The 22,445-nt window shown below is 34.0% G+C and overlaps 1 protein-coding gene across 1 annotated transcript in view; it reads right to left on the reverse strand.

The window, feature by feature from the left end:
• KHDRBS2 (KH RNA binding domain containing, signal transduction associated 2) overlaps positions 1-22,445 on the reverse strand; it is a 539,039-nt gene that overhangs the window by 437,299 nt on the left and 79,295 nt on the right. The window contains exon 2 of the mRNA XM_008691747.2: positions 10,343-10,470. Within this exon, the coding sequence (XP_008689969.2) occupies positions 10,343-10,470 (128 nt within the window). The remainder of the gene's footprint in view (positions 1-10,342; positions 10,471-22,445) is intronic.

Here is a 22,445-nt window from a genome sequence, read left to right on the forward strand (position 1 = left end):
TTTTTTTTTTTTAAATAATGCCTATTTTCCCTATATCTTTGCATCCTTTTCATGCCTCAGTCTCTTAAGTTTAAAGGAAACTGTTAAAGACAATCTGACTTCAGGTTTATATTTAAACTACTACAATCCCAAAGCTTCAGGATCTATCCCAGTACAAAGCCAAACTGCTACAATTGTTTAAATCTACCACAGATCATCCTGAGACCCATGAAAACATCTTTTTAATTTTCACATTTACAAGTCAAATACCAAGTGACTGCCATAGAGATCCAACAAATATCTCCTGAATGAATGAATGAACTGGAATTAATATTCAGAATTATGATGTGGAAGCCTCGTAGGCTCTTTTGTAAAAGGTCAAATGATGTTCAATATACTGCACTTACTAAAAATGGATAATTAAATAATAAAACTGTAACATGATATTCAGAAATGACTTGAAAGTAATTTCTGAGTTAACCTTTAACGTCATTTTAAATAGAAAATTTGGTTAAGTAAAGTAACCGATTATCTAGGCATTAGAATTGAGTAAAATTTTCACTGTTATTGCTTTCTTCTTGTACTTGGGTTCTCTCTGGCAAGGTTAGAGCAGCACTGGGGCTTCAGGGAAGATAGCGATACTGGGGTCTCTTTGAGAGAAACTGTGATGTCAATCCTACAAGTGTGACAGGTCCCCTGAAAATTCTGTAAGAAGAGGCAAGAGGTAAGAATAGGGAGATTCTTGCTCTGGGTCAGTTGTATTTCCTCCAGAGAGACTGTCTTAGAAAAGAGGCTATGTAGTTATACTATATTCATTCAGGAATTATTTTTAAACCACCTAACTACATTCTAGGCATTGTTCTACATGGTAGGGATACATGATTGATCGAGAAAGACAAGGAGACTTGGCATTTTTTCAGTTTACATACTAATGTGGAGAAACCATAAAAATAACAAATAAGTAAATTACAAAGTCCATTAGAAGGTGATACCCACTATGGAAAAAATAAAAACTAGAGATAACTGGGGTAAAGGGATTGTGAGTACTTGCATAGGGATAGATGAAGGAACTTGTAGAAGCACAGAGGCTGAGGCCATCAGAGTAATCAAGGTAAGAGAAGAGGATTATTAGGCCAGGGAAGTAACAGTGGAGGTGGTGAGACCTATTTGTTTCTTGACATATTTTGAAGACAAGATTCCCAGATTTGCCTGACAGGTTGGATAGGATGTGTGGGAATAAGAAAGGAGTCAAAGAGGAATCCACAGTTTCTGATCTGACCAAATAAAAGGATGGTACTGCCAACCAGTGAGACATGTGGGGTCAGAAGAATAATGGTTGAATATTAGATGTCTAGACATCATCATGGTGATGTCAAGTAGGCGGCTCCATATATCTCAGTCTTGAAGAGAGGTCTTGGCTGGATCATCAGTTTATATGGTACGTAAAGCCATGTCATAGGTGAGATGACCAAGGGAGTGTGAATGTACATAGAGACGAGCACCATGGCGAATCCCTGGGAAACTTCCACATTCAGTTGTGAAAGAGGAGAAACCAGCACAGGAGGCTGAGATATGGAACCAGTTTTATAACAGGAGTTAAAAAATAAATCTGGTGTCCAGAAGCCAAATGAAGACAATGTAACAGTGATACTTCAATTAAGACCATGATTCAAGTGTTTTAAGTGAGATTTTTTTTTGCGATGCAGAAGGCAGAACCAGGACTAATGGCAACTTACAAGGATAAAAATCATAATTCAATAAGGAAAAAAATTTGAACAGCAACATCTATTATTATTAGATCCAGCTGTTTTATAATATATTGAACTTTCTTTTTAATCACTAGAGGTATTCATAGAGAGGCTGATGAGTATCACAGATATTCTAGAAATGATTCCTAATTGGGTAGAAGATTAGACCATACGACCTATGAGATACACTCCAACTAATGAGTCTATTATTTCTGCCTCACTTAACACCAGAGGAGATATACATCTGCTTTTCCATCTGTGGGCCTTTGCAATCTAAGCAGTCTGTGTCCAGAGTTATCTCAATGCCTCTTCATATAAAAAAAAAGTGAATCATAACAATGGTTGAATGCAAAGAAGAGAGGATTTAGTACAAACACACTTGAATTTCAATGTTAACACTATCACTAATACATTGTGTGGCTTTATGAAAGCTTCTTAAATATTTTTAAACCTTGGTCTCTTCTTCACAACTCTTACAGTAGTCTTGAAGGAATAAAATAGTTCACTGTGCTTTGCTCGGTGTTTGATATGCACTGGGTTCTTAAAAAAAACCTTAATTCTCTAAGTAGGAGGTCCCAGATTTAAGGACTATTTTCATGTTTTAAAGTTAGCTGTTCCTGCAAACTTGAGTTCTAGAACACATTTCTCATTTAAGCAACATACTTACTGATAAACCAGAAAAAGAAGTGTATGATTTTTTCATTAAGACAAAATTTTTATTTGGTTTTGAAGATCATAATAAATTTTGAGGAGTCATGTTTGGAGTCAAATATTCTACTGTATGTTTCAAGACGTCATTTGCTTACATTACAATAATTGAAATCCTTTTTTAAAGAATTTTTTGTATTATTACTTATTTATTTGACAGAGATACAGAGACAGAAAGTGCCTGAGCACAAGCAGGGGGAGCTGCAGGCAGAGGGAGAGAGAGAAGCAGACCCCCCCTGCTGAGCAGGGAGCCCAATACAGGGCTCCATCCCAGGACCCTGGAATCATGACCTGAGCTGAAGGAAGATGCTTAACTGACTGAGCCACCGATTCACCCCTAATTGAAACATATTCTACCTTCACAAGAAGCTGTATTATTAGAGCAGCTGGATATGAATCCTGAATTGGTCCTTTCCTAGCAATGTGATTTTGGCAAATGAGTTCCTCTGAGATTCAGTTTCCTTATCTATAAGATGGGAAGGAATGAATTATTAGAATTTTTATGACAATGAAATGAGTTAATATATGTAAAAACTATAAAATAAAGTGATTTATGAAAAATTTTGATAATTGTTAGTTTTTATTATTAGGAAAAAATTCTAAACACAACTAATTGTTTCTATTTTAATATGTTGTCATTAGCCCAAACTATTTTTAAAATATCTTTATTAGGAAAATAACATATTGACACTAACTAATTCAAACAACACAAAGAGCCTGCAATAAAAAAGGGCCTCCTTCCTTTTTACTTATGATCTATCATCTTATATACATGTATACAAATATAAACATAAATATATTCCTTTTATACTGAAGAGGAATAAACTATCATCTTTTATACTTTCATTTAACAGTACATATGTTTGCAAATATATAATTCTTAAATAAATTGCTAGATATCCAACTGCTTCCAAAAGTCTGTGCCTTTGTGATTTTCATTGATCTTGCAAAATTTTTTCCCTAAATGGCTGAATCTCAATGCTCTGAGTAACAGTTTATGGAGTGTTTTTTTCACCCACACCCTAACATCATTTTTGGTTATAATCAAACTTGTCAGTCTGACAGGAAATAGAAGTATTTCAAATAAACAGTACATGAGTGATAGCTATCTGTTGGTATCATCAACTTCTTGTGCACTTAGAAAAATTGAGTCCCTTATACAAAAAGAAAATGAACTTTCTGTCACGTGTTTCAAATGTTTCTCAAATAGTTATACCAGTTTGGCATTTTAATTGTGACCTTTAATTTTGGTAATTGTCATTATTATTTTTGCTTGTACAGAAGTTTTATGTCATAAAATATTTTAATTATTTACTTATAGTTTTGTATTTTTCCATCTTTCTTAGAAATGCTTTCCCTCCATTAAATAAATTTTCCATAATATATTGTACTTTTTTTTTTGCATTTAATTTTAAACCAGTTGAGATTTATGTTGATATAAAAGATGAGTTAGGGATTTAGTCTTTCTTTTCTTTTGCTCCTAAATGCTTCAGTAGTTCTTTTTCCAATATTTATAGAATAAAGGATTTCTTCCCTCCGATTATAAATATATACTTATTATAGAATATATATCCATGTTTATTTCACGAGGACTGAGAAATCTATCAAATGCCTGTCTGATCCTATTTTAAAATTCAGTAAATTTTTAAAAGTATGTTTAAGTACTCAACCAGTCTTACATCCCTGATATAAAATACATTTGGATGTAATTAATTCTGCTTATAATGTGCCATTTAGATATATTCGCTAGTATTTTTGTGACATTATTTTTTATTGTGATACATTTATATAACATAAAATTTACTATTTTAACTATTTTTAACTATTTTTAAATGTGCAATTCGGTGGCATTAAGTACATTGTGCAACCATCACCACATCCATTTCCAGAACTTTTTTCATCATTCCAAAGACAAATTTTGTATCCATTAAACAGTAACTCTTCATTTTTCCCTCTCCACACCTCCTGGTAACCCCTATTCCACTTTCCGTGTGTATGAATTTGCTAGTTCTAAGTACCTCATATAAGTGGAATCATACAATATTTGTCCTTTTGTGTCTGGATTATTTTACTTAGAATGTTTTCAGTATTCATCCAGGTTACAACAGATGTCTGAATTTCATTGCTCTTTAAGGTTGAATAATATTCTGTTGTACACACACACAGACACACACGCACAAACACACCACCACATTTTGCTCATCCATTTATCTGTCGAGGATATTTGCGTTGTTTCTGCTTCTTGGCTATTGTGAATAATGATGCTATGAACACTGGCACACAACATTTGGTAATATTTTAAAGCTCTTGCATTGATATTCAAACTGAATTATTGTAATGTTTTATTCTTTGTGATATCCTTGTGAAATCCATCTATTTTTAGGAAATTACTTATAAAATGGTAGAAATCGAAATGTGTTACCTAAATGTAACAATCACTTAAATTTGAGAAAACAAATAAAAGTCACAATTTTTCTGCATGGATCTACATTTCTTTCAAAAAGTTGCTTATAGTCAGGTTCTAACTTAGTACTACAAGTAACAGTAATCCCTTATCTAGATGTCTGGTGTAGGGGGGATGCATTAATTTTACTCCCTGTATCCTTTCCAGAGAAAGTTTGTTTTTCTGTGAATCTCTATATATACAGTGCTTGAATTTATATCAAATTCACTTGCTTCCATATGTCAATAAGTCCTTCAAAGTCAATAATAATATGGGAATCCATTAGACTGCTAACGTAGGGTCTCTAGATTTTAAGTGATCTTTCTTCTCTAGTCTTTTAAAGGTCTATCTATATGAAAAGCCACTTCTACTGCAACAACAAAAGAAATGACAGAAGAGCCACCTGTGTTCTATGGGTGCAGAAGAACTCACTGAAGGCTCACTAAATTAAGCAAATAAACGAACAAGTAAGGGAATGGAGAATGGTAAGATTATAGAAAGGGATGTGAGGTGGAAGATCATTTCATTCTCAAGGAACCCTTGAGTAAGGATATAGGTTTGGACACATTTCAAAAGGCACTTGCATTTTAATGATCCTTTTGAAGTCGTTTTGAGTTTTCCAGTTGAGGGTTAATGTGAAATAACCTGGCAGAAGGGAAACAGCAGATTAAAACAGACTGAAGATCCTCTAAGAGATCTAGACATAGAAAGGAGAGATTATCTCAAGACATATGAGGACACACTTTGTGAGGTTGTGCTGAGCCCATTAAAAAGGACGTGGAGAGAAGAACACAATTCAGGATTAGGAACACATGGGTCAGTGTTCCATGGAGATGAAAAAAATTTTAAGTACCAAATGGAAAATAATATTGAAATACAAGGGGTGCGCATTAGTTAAAAGAAAAAGTTATTGGAAAAGACAAGGACTACACAAAATATCACTGCAAATTTCTGAATTTTGCTAGAAAACACAGTTATTTCAGGTGCCATTCTACTGGAGAGAATACAGTCCATAGCATTTTGGAATGTTTTCCTTTTTCATAGAAAATGTGAATCTGAGTGTCATGTTATTTTCCAATTGAGATTTACATTCACAGGTGAGAGACTAGGAAACTGATATGAATGAAATTGAAATCACAAAGTCCGATCAAATCCTCTCTTCCATTTCCTTTAGAAAAGTAAAAAAGCAACACTGTGCAATAGTCTCTGTCTGGTAAAGATAAAACAGGTTTAAGATGTAAGCTACTGAGTGGCTTTTGGAAAACCACATTGCTTAGAAAAATAGAGAGGTGTTTCCAAGATTGTGGGAGGTGATATTGGTTTTGAAATACAGTCATAGTTCCCACAGTGAGTAACCCTGGGTCTCTATTACCTATTCTTAAGTGATCTGATAATTACTTATGAAGTTAGAAAAAATACCACTCATCAAGAATTTGGATTTGGGTTTTCATCTTTTCGAGTACAAAGAAAGAAGTAAGCTCCCTGAGAGGACATGCCAGGTTTCAGAGACTGGTTCCAGCCAGGCACAAAGGCAGCCCCTCTCCCTGGGACTGAGCAGAGTAACCGAAATACAGGGCAAGTGTGGTGCTTTTGAACATAGTTTGGAACTTTAATTTTCTGCATTAATCTACATAAGGAATTGATTTGAAAAGCAGCACTGGGGAACATAGCTGCGTTTGATCTTAAAAGGGGCCAAATTTGGGGCCGATTTACACTTCTGGCGATCTATTGCTTTAAAAAGTTGGCAGTAACTCAAGTTGAGAAATAAAAAGTGGGCCTCGAGGCAAATTTAATTGAAGGAAAGGTCTGATGCATTTCAGAGGATTCTGAAGGCAACATCAAAAGATATTTTTAAAAGGCGTTGAGAGGTTGGATTGCCCAGGTGGCCAAATAGGTATAGTTGCAAGCAACGAGCAGATCTCCTGCCAGTGCAGGCGGCGCCTTCCCATCCGCCCATGGCCCTCTCAATTTGCCCATGCTTGTGAGACACACTTCTTCTGCATGTCTAGCAGGAACAAAACAGAATACAGCTTTAGCCACTTATATGTATCTCTGTTTCTTAGGTCCTATAAAGGCACTCGTTGGTGGAGGTCCAAGAAATCATGTTATTTTTCTTACTTCCAAGGATGAATACTGTCTTCATCAAAACCAAATTTATACCCCAAGGTATGGTTCTATTCTTTTGTTGGATATGTCATAGCTTTTGCATGTCAACACTAAATCCTAAAGCAACTTTGAAGACATTTTAAACAATGATGAAACTCAATTTGCATTTTTCCAACACAATAAACAACTGGATAAAAGAAGGCAAGGCCAAGATTACGTGGGCCAAGTTTACAGACAACTTGTTATGAGTTATGACCACTGCTTGCCCGATAGACACTGTAAAATGACTCTGATTATAATATGCATACCAGTTGGAGATGTTAAAATTTTAAAAAATAAATGTGTATTAGACTAAGAAATATAGTATGTATGGATTTAGAGGGAAAGAGTTCATGCTAAGGACAGTGAGTGTCCTGCATGAGTCTCTCCAGGACCTTCAGCATGAATCTCTTAGGATTGTAGAGAACATACTGCCACATGTTGCGTCTTTGGAGACTTGACTACCAAGAAATAACTGCACTGATTCTGAAACATCTGTAAATGCAAACAATATATATGCATAGTCTATTTCCTGACTAATCTTGCTGTAAACAAAAATATTTAAAACAAATAAGAAAAGCTGTTCATTATAATAATTTGATAATATGATATATTTTCCCCAAAACTAAGTGATTAAACATAAAGCACGATAGCTAGATAAATCATTCTTAACGTGTTTAAACAGCATTTTTATATTTTCTCTAATTCAAAATCTTAAACATCTTTCAATTCCTTGTGTTACTCAATTAAGTCAGCAAATTAACTTGATATTGAAGACTAATTGAAATCAAATCTATCCAAAAAGGTCACGTAGTAAAGTGAGGATAAGGTCATTTCCTCAAGAAGTCCCAGAGTTATTTGTTGCCCTTTGTTGGAGGGGACTGTGTCATCACCACACTAATTAACGGATCAAACAGACAGCAGGCATCAAGGGGAAAGATGGCTCTGAAAGAAGTTGTGAAAAGTAGGTCTTTCTCCAATGTACCCCCTGAGGGATAACTCACTTTTTACTATAAAAGATTAAACTTTAAATCCATAAATACTGTTGTGCTCTGCTCAACAGTGCATAGTATCACACCACACCATATACTTTACAGCTCCCAAATGGACATCCAATGCTGCTCAAGTGCGGTGACTGTAATCTTAGCCCCACCGACATTTTCATGAGAGGTGGGCAATAATCACTCATCAGGAGGGAACCACCACTTTTGAAATAAGATACGGTGTTCAGAATGTTGGTTTTAATTTCTTATACTATAAAAGCAAATGAAAACAAATGTAGGTCAACTTGATAGATGATTCTGTTCTGTTCTGTTTCTCAGTACCTTTCTCTGTAAAAGGGCTCTAAGACTTTTCTCATTGTGATAACTGGATGTATGAAATGCACATCCCTTTAAAAATAATTTAAAGTGATTTAGCATTCTATTCATCAATTAAGAATGGCAAATTTTCTAAGGCATAAATTGTTACTTGATAAAATTCCAAAAGAGTACTAATCTTTAGGAGCCCTCATTCCTCACATTCTTCCATATTTTACATGAACAAGTAATACAAAAATGTGAGCATTATCAGTCAAGTTAAAAATGTAATGGCTCCCAAAAAAGTGAAGAATCTACAATAATAGCTACCTCGCTAAATATCTCCATCTGCAACAAAGATACGTTCTTGAGTAATTCATATTTCCCAGTTACCTCATTTGGAAAATAAAACTTTTATATACTCTGTGATTTTGAAAATTAGTCCCAGCTTAAACATTCTGCGATTCTAAAAATTCTGGAGGTACAATAATTTGTTAGTGAGATATGGGCTGTTTTAATACAATTAGGCAGTTTTGTTATTTGATCATCTTCCCATAAATTATAAAATTAAATCTCACACAAAAATTGGACACGATACAGTATCTTGTTTCAGTATTCAACATTAAGCATCAAATATAGACTATTGCAATCTTCAGTATAAAATCACTCATGCTGTCACTTGAAAAGCCACCAGGACTTGAAATGCCTTTCACACCTTGCCAACCTAATTTGGTCAGAGATATAGAGCTGCATTTTATTGAGAAGGAGATACTGAGTCTGTCACTGGCTTTCCTATAACCAGAGAAGAGACAAGTGCTATTCTGAGAAACAGTATCAAGTTACATAATATTAAATATATGATTTAGAAAGAGAATCTTGTACTTCATAATGGATTAATCAAATTCCTTTAAAAAAGACATTTCTATTCATATTTCTACCACATTTCATTACTAAGTAAACATTTTCATGTACAATTCTTTGCCAAACTTAATATTCATAAAAACATGATTATGAAATAAATCTGAAAAAATTTAATTGTAAAATATCTACTGAATGCATCTTTCTTGCAATAGAGTAAATCTAGTTAAAAAAAACTCACAAAACTTGCATGCCCGAAAGCCTCATCTAAAAGTTAAATTTTATGGTTTGGTTGGCTGCCACAATTTATTCCTGTTTGAAATAATTATAAACACAACATTCCACTTAATAATATTTACTAAAATTTATCATATTAGAAGACAATTGGTAAACTACAGCATTTATTTCTCTAATCTTTATTATTAGGATAATTACATGGTCCTTGTTTCAAACTCACTCTTCAGAAAGTAAATTACCAGATTGAATCTGAGTTTCCATTGTTAGCATACTTAATTTATTAAAAAAAAAACAAAACAACTCCTTTCACCCATTCGAATTTATGAATGTAAGTGATGAAACCATGCCATTGAATGCCGTGTCATGATTGTGGTGATATAATCTTATATAATAAGAAAATGTCCAGGGAAAAAGTACTCTCAAGAGAACAGTAAGGTAATTATTTTTATAAATGAACCCTGACTACATAAGACTAGAGGTTATAATCAAAGGGTATAATAAAGACTAGAATACTTTCCTAGTTATAATAATTTCGTGTGGATTGCCCAATGCTGTACATTTAGTATCATTAATTCTACTCTTTTTTATAATAGGAATAGACATTGTAACATGAACTAAAACATAATCAAGTGAGTATGTATACTTGGACAAATTGTTGAACCACTTACATGTTAAATAAATAACTGAAGTATCTAATTATGCTTCCCATATTCACAGAATAAAAGTGCTATGGTCTTTAGCTGAAAATTGTTCTCGTTATACTTTCAAAGACTTCTCTTTCCTCTATATCAGTATCATATATATGTGTATACTAATATAATGAAGTTTTAAATATTTATTTCATGAAAGACAATGAATAAAACATCAAATCTTAATTTTATCATTTTTTTCTTAATTCTATGAGAACAGAGCATATATTGCAGTACCTTTGGATATTGCTTGACAGGAATCAATACCCTTTCTGAGAGCTTTATGTTTTTGTTGCTGATGACATCAAGATATTTCTTTTCTTCATCCTCCTTTTTTCCATCAGAACCTTGAAATTTTTCAATTTCTGAAAAAAAAAGCAAGAAAAAAAAACAGTAAGCAAAATGAGAAGTTATCATAAATGATTGTTCTTATTACTCACCTTCTTAAAAAAGATTTTGAAAACCCCTGATAGAATTGAAACACCTGTTAACAGCTATGTGCATGCTGCTGCCACACGTTAAGATGACCTCTGTTGGGATGCCGGCTGGGGTGGCTCAGTCAGTTAAGCGACTGCCTTCGGCTCAGGTCATGATTCCAGGGTCCTGGGACTTAGTCCCACATTGGAGTCCTTGCTAGGTGGGGAGCCTGCTTCTCCCTCTGCCTGCCACTCCCCCTGCTTGTGCTCTCTCTCTCTTTCTGACAGATAAATAAATAAATAAAATCTTAAAAAAAGGAAAAAAGATGACCTCTGTCAACTAAAACTAAAAAGTTACCATTGAAGGTACGACTGCCTTCCACGAAATAAACAATGAACTTAATTAGCAGCATCTTCAAACAAAACACAAGGAAGAATACGCCCTTTAATGATTTAAAATATCTAAATGAACATAGCTTTCTTAGGGACAATAAATAGAAAAATACATATTTTAAGGTTATATGTCTCATTTTTACTCAGAATTACTGCTACAATAAAATAATTGAAAATAGTAATCATCCATTATCAAATTGAATAGTAAAGATAAACAGCATGTTATTTTTATATTCTAACAAAACTTAAAGGGAATTTAAAAGGGGGTCACGGCAAAGTCTTTTAAAGGATTAAATCTGTAAATGCTTTCATTCATATTCATCATTATGAAATTATCTGTGCATATGTTTAAAAAGAATCACTACTTTCGCCTTATGAGACTATTCCCAAAATGGATATTTTTGAGCAAATGTGCAATATTTATTTATTCTTTCTTTTTAAAATTAGTTTATTCCATAAAGATTCTTAAACCCCTACTGTGGGTACCACAGATAAAACAGAAAACAAAAAAATGTCTCTGCTTTTATGGAACCTATATTCTGATGGGAAAAATGAGCAATTAGAAAACGAATATATATATACATGCAAATTTATGTATGGGGTAAAGAATAAATAAAGCTATTAAGACAGGATTTTTGTTTTGTTTTCTTTAGTTTTGTTAGAGACAGAACAAGAACATTTTGTTTCTGTAATTTTGGAGTAAAGGAAAGGGGATAATACCCATTAAGTATGGAAATTCTCAGTTCAAATTAATTTATATTGCATTTTGAAACAATTATTTTGTAAAGATCTGACTATTTCTGGAGGTAAAAGGAATACTGTGTTGCATCTAACAGCTTTGTTCTTTGTTATTTTATGTGTAATCAGCATCTTTTCCAAAATGATTTTACATATCCTGTATAAAATCCCTGTAACATTCCGGATGGAAATCTTTTAGTATATTATTTGGCTCACGTGGAATTGTTAAAAAATCTTTTTGAAGTAAGATTACATTGCTTACTCAAATAACGGCAGAATGAATGCTACACTGCATAATTTGCAATCACTTTTTTCAGGTATATGCTGCAATTTCCCTAACGACAATTATCTTAAAATAAACTGGCCTGCTTGAAAAGAAGGTATATGTAATATGTCTATAATTTCTACTTAGAACGATGGCATCAGATTCTTACTTTTCCACTCCAGATTATTAACAAGCCACTTTAACTAACTGTCTTTTTCAGCCAAGAAGCATTTGCTATTCAGGTTTTTCAATCCCTTATATAATAATTACACACAGAACTCTGACAACTTCAAAGAAAGAATATTCATTCTATCTTCTGATACTGACAGTGAACTTCTGATCGCTGCCCTCTGGGTACATGGCCTATCTAATACCATACTTCCTAGTTTGCTGAGGCAATTGTAATGTGGGACACACTGAAACAGACTCAATCCCCAATCTATCAAACGTATGGTTTCCCCCATGTCACTCCGTCATACAATAAATTTAATTTGTTTGACATTATTTGTTCTCTACCAAACTACTACTACCCTTGGCATTTTTAGATGTTTGCAATTTGATCAATTGATTAATTCCAATAAATTCTCCATCAAGAAATGGAGCTAAAAAAATACCATTTCCACTGCTTTTTCTGCTAATTTCTACATTCCTTTTAAAAATGCCCTTCTGATCCTTTCAGGGAGTTATCTCGTCTTTCTTGACATATCTACATGACTAAAAGCTCAGTAATTGCATTTGTCAACTGTGTAGTCACGGAATGGTATAAGCCAAATTTGCCTGATTTTAAAACCAGAGAAAACAATGTATATGACACCTTTCCTTTTAAATTTTAGTTTAAAATAATTCTTTATTTCATAATTAATGTATGTTCATTATGGAATGTTTAGACAATACTGGTATCCATAAAAATTTAAAGGCACCCATTATCATCTAGCAATAACTAAACAGTTTTGTGTAGAGGAGTTGAACAATGTTTATACTTATTTATATGGTCTCTCCTTAAATTTAGCTTCCATATTATTGGGAAAACATATTCTATATTAAGGCAGGCTTATGTTCAATGTTAAACTACACAGATTTTAGTATTTTGTTTTCCTTTCATGTTTTATCTGTTAATGACCATAGTTGTTCAATAATTTTTTAAGCATTCATTGTCTTATTTTTAGCGTTTATCTCCATAGTACCAAAATTATGAGATTACAACAGAGTTAACTTTTTTTTAAAGATTTTATTTATTTATTATTAGAGAGAGAGAGAGCACGCACGCACGAGAGTGAGAGAGAGAGCAGGAGCAGGGGGAGAGGGAGAAGCAGACTCCCTGCTGAGCAGAGAGCCCGACGTGGGGCACGAGCCCAGGACCCTGGGATCATGACCTGAGCTAAAGGTCATGCTTAACCGACTGAGCCACCCAGGTGCCCCCAGAGTTAACTTTTGGTTATGGGTGTATTCACCTTGTACCCACTGGGATTTTAGTCAGATAGAAGCTATAGTAAGAAAATATCTTTTATTGTAATAAAAACCACATAACAGTACTCACCATTTTAATCACTTCAAGTGTACAGTTCAATAGTGAGAGTCTATTATGTTGTTGTGCAACAGATCTTTAGAATTTTTTCATCTTGCAAAACTGAAATTCTAGACCCATTAAACACTCATTTTCCTTCCCCTTCCCACAGGCCTTGGCAACCAGCTTTTCACTATCTGTCTCTATGCTTGACCACTTTAGATACTTTATATGAGTAGAATAGCACAGTATTTGCTCTTTTATGACTGGCTTATTTCACTGAGCATAACGTCCTCAAGGTTTATCCATGTTGTAGCATGTGCCAGGATTTCTTCCTTTTTAAAATCTGTATAACATTCCATTGCAGATATATACCACATTTTCTTTATCCATTCATCATCAGTGGACATCTGAGTTGCTTCCTCCTCTTAGCTATTGTGAATAATGCTTCCATGAACATGGGTGTGGAAGTATCCTTTGAGATCTTTCTTTGAATCATTTTGGATATATACCTAGAAGGGGGAATGTTGGATCATATGGCAATTCCATTTTAATTTTCTGAGAAACCTCCATACTATTTTCCATAATGACTGCACCATTTTATATTCCCAAAAAGAGTGCACAAGAGTTCCAACTTCTCTGCACCCTTGCCAACACTTGATATTTTCTGTTCTTTTGATAGCGGCCATCCTAACGGGTGTGAGGTGATATCTCATTGTGGTTTTTATTTTAATTTCTCTTCTGATTAGTGATCTTGAGCATCATTTCATATGCTTGATGACCATCTGCATTTCTTTTTTGCAGTATTATCTATTTAAGTCCTTTGCCCATTTTTAACTGGGTTATGTGTTTTATTGTTGTTGTGTTGTAGAATTTCACTATATACTCTGCAGATTAAACCTTTATTAGATATATGATTTGTGAATATTTTCTCCCATTTCATAGGTTGCTTTTTCACTCTGTTGATTGTTTCTTTTGATGCTCCGAAGTTTTTCAGTTTGATGTAATCCCATTTATTTTTACTTTTGTTGCCTGTGCCTTTGGTGCCATATCCAAGAAATCATTGACAAATCTAATATCCTGAAGCTTTTCCCTTATGTTTTCTTCTAGGAGTTTTATAATGTTAGGTCTTACTTCTAGGTCGTTAATCCATTTTGAGTTAAATTATATGTATGGTGTAAGATAAGACTCCAGCTTCATTCTTTTCCATGTGGAGATCCAGTTTTCCCAACACTATTTGTTGAAAAGACTGTCCTTTCCTCATTGTATGTTCTTGGCACCACTGTTCAAGAACATTTGACCATATACACAAGGGCCCTATATTTTGTTCCAATGGTCTATATTTCTATCTTTATGCCAGTATCAAACTATCATTATTACTGTTGCACTGTATTATATACATATATGTTTTTGTTTTTTGGGGTTTTTTTTAAAGTTTTTATTTAAATTCCAGTTAGTTAACATTCAGTGCAATGCTTCAGGTGTCAATACAGTGATTCAATACTTCCATACAATACCCAGTGCTCATCAGAAGCACACTCCTTAATCTCCATTACCTATTTAACCCATATCCCAACCCACACCGCCTCTGGTAACCATCAGTTTGTTCTCTATATTTAAGAGTCTCTTTCTTGGTTTCCTCTCTCTCTCTTTTTTTTTCCTCTTACACTGTTGGTGGGGATGCAAACTGGTGCAACCACTCTAAAAAACAGTATGGAGGGTCCTCAAAAAGTTAAAAATAAAAAGTACCCTATAATTCAGCAATTGCACTACTAGGTATTTACCCAAAGAATACAAAAATACTAATTTGAAGGGATACATGCACACTGATATCTATAGCAGCATTATCTACAATACCCAAATTACGAAAACAGCCCAAATGTCCATCGACTGATGAATGGACAAAGAAGATGTGGTATATATATATATATATATATATATACACACACACACAATGTATTACATATAATATATAATTTTTTTTACAATGTCTTATATTTTGAAAATAGGATGTGTGAAGCTTCCAACTTTGTCATTCTCTTTCAAAATTATTTTGGCTATTTGGAGTCTCTTGAGATTCCATATATGTTTTAGACTTTTTTTCCTATTTCTGCAAAAAAAAAAAAATGTCATTGGGATACAATAGGGATTGCACTGAATCTGTAGATTTCTTAGGGTATTATGGACATCTTATCAATATTAAGTCTTCCAATTCACAAACACAAGATTCCTTCTTCTTATTTGTATTTTCCTTCATATAGGTTAGTGATTTTTGCAGATTTCAGGTACAAAGGTATTTTGAAGGAATTTTTAGTTCTGCTTTTGCTTCACTTTTCCCTCATTTTCTTTGGGCATATAATTTCTTAATTGTGCTTCTCTTGGTTTATTTTATTTTTTAAAACTTTTTAATTTGCATATTTAATTCATTCATTTTCTTTTTATATTTTTATTGATAGAAGTATTTAATACTGTGAACTTTCTTTATAAAACTTCTTTAGCTATGCCTGTCTATTCTGATTAGTTGTGCTTCAATTATAACTTCTTTGCAGAATTTCTGCAATTTCATTTTGTTATTCCCAAAATGTTGTTTAGTTAAACATTTTTATTTATTTATTTTTGAAGATTTTATTTATTTTTTTGACAGAGAGAGCGAGAGAACACAAGCAGGGGGAACAGGGGGAACAGTAGAGGAAGAGGGAGAAACAGGCTTCCCGCTGAGCAGGGAACCTGATGTGGGGCTTGATCCCAGAACCCTGAGATCATGACCCGAGCCGAAGGCAGACGCTTAACCATCTCAGCCACCCAGGTGACCCAATTTAAACACTTTTAAAAATGTCCAGATGGCAAAGCCTGTCTTCTACTTTGATATTACTTTCTTTTTTCTTAAAAGATTTTATTTACTTATTTGTCAGAGAGAGACAGCACAAGCAGGGGAGTGGCAGGAAGAGGGAGAAGCAGGCTCCCCTCTGAGCAGGGAGCCTGATGTGGGACTCAATCTCAGGACCCTGGGATCATGATCTAAGTCTAAGGCAGACACTTAACTGACTGAGCCACCCAGGCGTCCCTAATTTCTTTCTTTCTTTTTTTTTTTTTAATTGCATTGTTAGCATTATTTCTATATTTTAGAATTCAGTGAAGGAATTCTTAGTGGGTAAATTTTTGGTAAGGATTTATAAACATTATCTGGAATGGGTATATATTCTCCGATGTTGGGTTAAAAGCTGTAAATCAATGTGATATACTGGATCCATCTTGGAATGAAAGAGTTATGTAAGAATTTCTTTGTAATATGTATATGAGTGGAATTTTGGTTCTTACATTATACACATACTTAATTTGACCAAATGCTACTATTTTGTTCTATAAAATATGCTAGGTACATTCCCACAAACAGAACAGCTGTATTTATATGACTTCCATTTCCCTCCAATGACTTAGATATTTTATTTTATTTTACTTAATTTTATTATTATTATTATTATTATTATTATTATTATTATTATTATTATTTTGACACAGAGAGAGAAAGTCTACAAGCAGGGGAAGAGGCAGAGGGAGCGGGAGAAGCAGACTTCCCGCTGAGCAGGGAGCCTGACGTGGAGCTTGCTCCCAGGACCCTGAGATCTGACCTGCACTGAAGGCAGACATTTAACCAACTGAGCCACCCAATTGCCGCTAGATTTTTTTTAAGGATTTTTTTTGTTTGTTTTTAGAGAGAGAGAGAATGTGGGGAGGGGCAGAGGAGAGAGAGACTCTCAAGCAGACTCAGAACTGAGTGAGGAGCCCATTAAAGGCTCAATCTCATGACCCTGAGATCATGATCTTAGCTGAAATCAAAAGTTGGACGCTCAACCAACTAAGCCACCTAGGCAGCCACCCAATGGCTTAGATTTTTAACCTCACCTAATTCTCCTATAGAAACAAGATGAATGCCTAGGATAATAAAGGGGAGGAAAAAAAAACTAAACTCTGAAATTATCCCCATAATCCAGATGATCTACAAGAAACCTACGTAAAAAGTGGGTTTCTGAAAACACTGAAAACAGCAGGAACCTACTGGGTCCTGTGTGCAGTAGATTGTGGAAAAATGAAAAAGGAACATTTAGATGGTCCAAGAGTCCTAGAACACAGAAATTTCAAGCGAGTACTTATCGTCAAAAGAAGAGATGACCTGTAATGTCGAATTCTCAGTGATCTAAAAAGAAAGAAAGAAAGAAAGAAAAACATAAAACTGGGACAAGACTACACAAGCTCCCAATGATGAGTGATTGTGAAGTAAACAAGGGAGACCATATAATGCATGAGGAAAAAGCTGAACAATGGAGACTATACAATGCGTGAGGAAAAAGCTGAGGCTGCTATAGTAGCACAAGCACTCTAGGATCTCAGGAAAAAAAAAAAAAGTCTTTCTTTAAAAATAAGTCCCTTCTGAGAGGGAAAATCTGCTTCAAGCAAAGTCCTAATGGAACATAAGGCAACGACAACACCCTAACTGAACAGTCTATTCCAAGAGAAACTTCCTAAAAGCACAGGCAAATCTCTCTCACTTAAACATTAAAAAGAGAAACAGATTGTGTTGAACCTCATACAAGTATATTATATAAGAAAACAAAAAAGGAAAATGAACTAAATAATATATTGACAGAAAGTGAAAGCAGGAGAGAAACATGATAACAAAGCAGAAAAATATATTAAATGAGGGGAAAAAGTAGAACTACAAAAGTAATAAAAGAGGGGTATATATCAGAAATAGAAATGGGTTACGTAAGAACCAATAAATTAGAGGAACATGTGAAAAGAGCTATCAGAGCTCAGGAATGAACTAGAAAGGGTTTAGTTCATAAATGAAAAATAAACTAGAAATAAGACTAAATAACAAAAAAAGAGAAACAAAATCAGAGGAAAGAATTAAGCACTACTATAAAATCAGAAAGTTAAAAGGATTTGAGAGAAAATGAAAGATGTGTGAGACAGGAAATGATGACCAAGGTACATATACCTGGAGCTCCAAGAAGTTGAAAAACTAAAGCAATAAAACTGAAGAAACACTAAAAACTACAATTCAAGAAAAGTTCTTAAAAGAACTATATGATAATGTCACATGAACTGAGGACTTTGACTAGCTCAATGTTCTGATTTGAGTGAGAGGGATAGGCAGAAGGAAGAGGAGAGGTAGAGGGAAGGGTGAAAAAGAGAAGGAAAGAGAGAGAGACTGATTTTGAGACTGACAGGTGCAAACAATAATGCAAGATTTAATGGACTGGAAGTAATTGCTACAAAATTAGTTCCAGACAGTGGTTAAAACTCTGGCTTAGAACAAAAAACAAAACAAAACAAAAAAAACAGCAAAACAAACTCTGGCTTTAGAATATGAGCAGCATATGTCTGATTCAGTTTGACACCTGGAAATTAGGAAAGAATTCTTGGTGTATTGTAAGGATTAACTAAGTTAATATGAGCAACGTGCTTAGAAAAGTATCTGTCAAAAGCATTGTCGTTTCTATTATTATTCTCATTATTATATGTTAAACTTAAAAGAACCAAAGCAATGTTTGCACTAGAGACATAAGGCAAAATTTCACTGAAGAGGGAGCCAGAAACTGATCTCCAGGTTAAAAAAGCATGGTTAAAAGAGAAATAGGGAATGCAACTGGCTGGACTGAAGAATCATACTATATAATTCTTATGTGTCAAGAATAGCTTTTCATTTTTCTAATATTTTTAAAAATATTTTTAATATCCGCTCTATGTTTGTAGTTTAGTATATTCTATAGCCCCAAGCATAAACAATGTCAAATCATTTAAACTTTAGATTAAACTCATTCTGAAAATATGAATAAAATTTCAGTGAAGGGGATTCTATTTGCATATCTGAATTTATACCTCCATATTCTAGTCACTTTCTTAATACATGTAATTTTTTCTGAAGTCATAGTTCGTACTTTCTTTTTTTAAAAAATATTTATTTAGGGGCGCCTGGGTGGCTCAGTTGTTAAGTATCTGCCTTCGGCTCAGGGCATGATCCCAGAGTCCTGGGATCAAGCCCCACATCAGGCTCCTCCATTGGGAGCCTGCTTCTTCCTCTCCTAAAATAAAATAAAATAAAATAAAATATTTATCCACTTTTAGAGAAAGCATTCGCACGTGCATGCACACGCGCGCCTGTTGCGCGCCCACACACACACACGCACACACACACACACACACACACACTTTATTCACTTTTAGAGAAAGCATTCGCATGTGCATGCACACGCGCCCCCCCCCCCACACCCCAGCAGGGGGAGGGGCAGAGGGAGAGAATCACTGAGCAGACTGCCCACTGAGTGTGGAGCCCAGGCTGGGCTTGATTCTACCACCCATGAGATCATGACCTGAGCCAAGAGTCCATCGCTCAACCAACTGAGCTACCCAGGCACCCCCTTAATTCATACTTTCTAAACTGGGTGTGTAGAGTTTTTAACAGTGATCTCTCATACATTTCTACCTAGCATTTTTCTGACCTTCAGAATACAGCAGGCTTAAGATTTTAGAAACATCAGTAGCCATAAAATTGATGTGTTAGGCAGTGTCTGTATAGCAATACTTTACACAAGTTATTTTATTGTGGTTAAACTTCTTTTTGTAACTGGCACATTATAGAGACTCATATTTTTAAATATAAGTGACATATAATAACATATAACAGAGAAATCACAATTATCTTGTTTCATAAAAAATCAGTTATTTAACATAAATGAACTTTTCTCTTAAAACCAAATTTAAAATTGGGCATTTGCATATTTTAAGTTATCTTTCTAAAATAAATTCCTTATTTCCCAGGCATTTCAGAGAGAACATTCTTTGCATGATCCAGGGACTTTACAATGAATGTGAGTTATTCTATCAAAGCTAATCAATGTGAGTAATGACTTTATTCTTTCGTTAATTCAATAAATACTCCTGAATTATGGTCTACCTCATGTGTGGAGGATTAAGAATAGAAGGAAAAGAGTAAAAGCCAGGAAATAATGACAGAGACTTAGCATACATGATTGAGGTTAAAGAGTCACTAGTGACCAGACTTGGGATAAATCTTGAAGGTAAGACATCCTCTCCTAACTATAGACAGGAAGTGAAGGAGGAGGGAGAAAAAATTAAGGACAGTCCCTAGATAAGTGGTCCTAGCAATAACATTGATCGTGTGTGTGTGTGTGTGTGTGTGTGTGTGTGTGCTGATTAATTTCACCAAGAAATCATATAACCAATCTTGTCAGAACTATACACTAAATAATAATAAATATGCTTAGTCAAACAAATTACATAGAGCATGTTATGCTTAAATTTTTTGTGTGACTAAATGTTTTCATGGAGTGAAATACATGCTCTTCTGAGTACTTATAATTCTAAAATTCAAATAACTTCTAGGGAAATTTTAAAGAATCAAGATACATTTTATTTCCAAATAGACTTTGAAAATGATTTTTAATGCAATATGAGAGAAAAGAACATTTAAATGCAAGGTATAATTGTATAATATATTGAAGGAAAGAACATGGAATTAGTCTGGGAAGAAAAGAAGTTATTGTCAATAAATTGTAAATGACCTTTAAATATAACAATGGGGAATAATGCCAGTATTGAGTTATTTTGAGATTTATGCTTTGTCTAAAACCAAAATCAAGAGGTTGTAAAAAATTCTATTATTTATGGATATTTTCCGAAAAGGCTTTATAATACAAATAATGTTCAACTGTCTAATGATTAGAAGTCTTTATAAATGGGGCATGAACAAATCAGCCTTACATAATATAACTGAGCAAAAGTTATCCTACTTATTTCACCTTCAAACTATACCCTTTAGGTTTCTACGTAAAAAATGTTTTCTGCTGTTTGTATTTGAATACAGAACCAAATTTTTATCAATTAATGTTAATAGAATGAAAGAGTGCAATATAGAGTAATTTTCATCTTCCTTTTAGAATCCCCCATGTAAAATCTCAGACATCAGTATTCGATAATGCAGTAGGATTCCAGCATTTCAAATTCTAAAAATCTAAGTCTAGAATGAATGGCTAAATATACCACAAATAACAACTGTTTGTTGTGAAACATAAACTTAACATCAATAATAAAAGAATCTGAGGAGATGATTTAGCACAAATTTTGCTTCATTGACATTGATCAGAAAGATATATATATACACAGTCTCAAAGAAAGGGTGAGGAAATATCAATGTTACTTTGACATATGTAATTGTTTTTAGCAGCATAACTCCATGGGGTAACAATTATCTCCCTTTTCAAATAAATAAACAGGAGTTCAAAGAGCCAATGTAACATATACTATAAATACAAGAAGGAAAACAATAGGAAAAAAGGGGATTTAAAAATTCGAGAAGAGCAGTTCTCAGTGTAGCCTTACATTTAATAATGTAAACAAAAATAATTTTTAAAAAAGGAGCCAGACTTTGCTTCAAAATACCATTGATCATGGGGCACCTGGCTCAGTGGTTTAGCATCCAACTCTTGGTTTCAGCTCAGGTCATGGTCTCACGGTCATGGGATCGAGCCCTACATTGGGCTTGGAATTCTGTCTCTCTGTCTGTCTCTCTGCCCCTCCTGCTCATGCTCTCTCTCTCTCCAAAATAAATAAATAAATCTTTAAAAAAAAATACCATTTTGCAACTTGTCCTTATATAAAATATCTTCTGGGGAGGGAGTAAATAAGGTTGATGTCTTGCCTTACCTGCTTTCAGGAAGCTCAGAGCTGAGTCTTTCTAAGGAAAACTCACCTTTCTAACTTGTGTAGGATAAGGATTTCTTGTGTAATTCTTTTTCCTTTTCACCCTCTTCACAATTTTTTGATTATTTAATTTGTGATAGCATTCTTATCCTTATTTTGTACATGCTTTATTATAAGCTGCCTCAAATCCACCTCAGAAGTAAGTGATAAATACCACTTTATTTTAAAATTAATTAATATTCAGTATTAATAATTAATTATTAAGCCAACAATCTCTACTAATGCAACATTTCTCTAAGC

Source organism: Ursus maritimus, unplaced genomic scaffold, assembly GCF_017311325.1.
Source record: "Ursus maritimus isolate PB19 unplaced genomic scaffold, ASM1731132v1 scaffold_29, whole genome shotgun sequence".
In the NCBI taxonomy this organism is placed as follows: domain Eukaryota; kingdom Metazoa; phylum Chordata; class Mammalia; order Carnivora; family Ursidae; genus Ursus; species Ursus maritimus.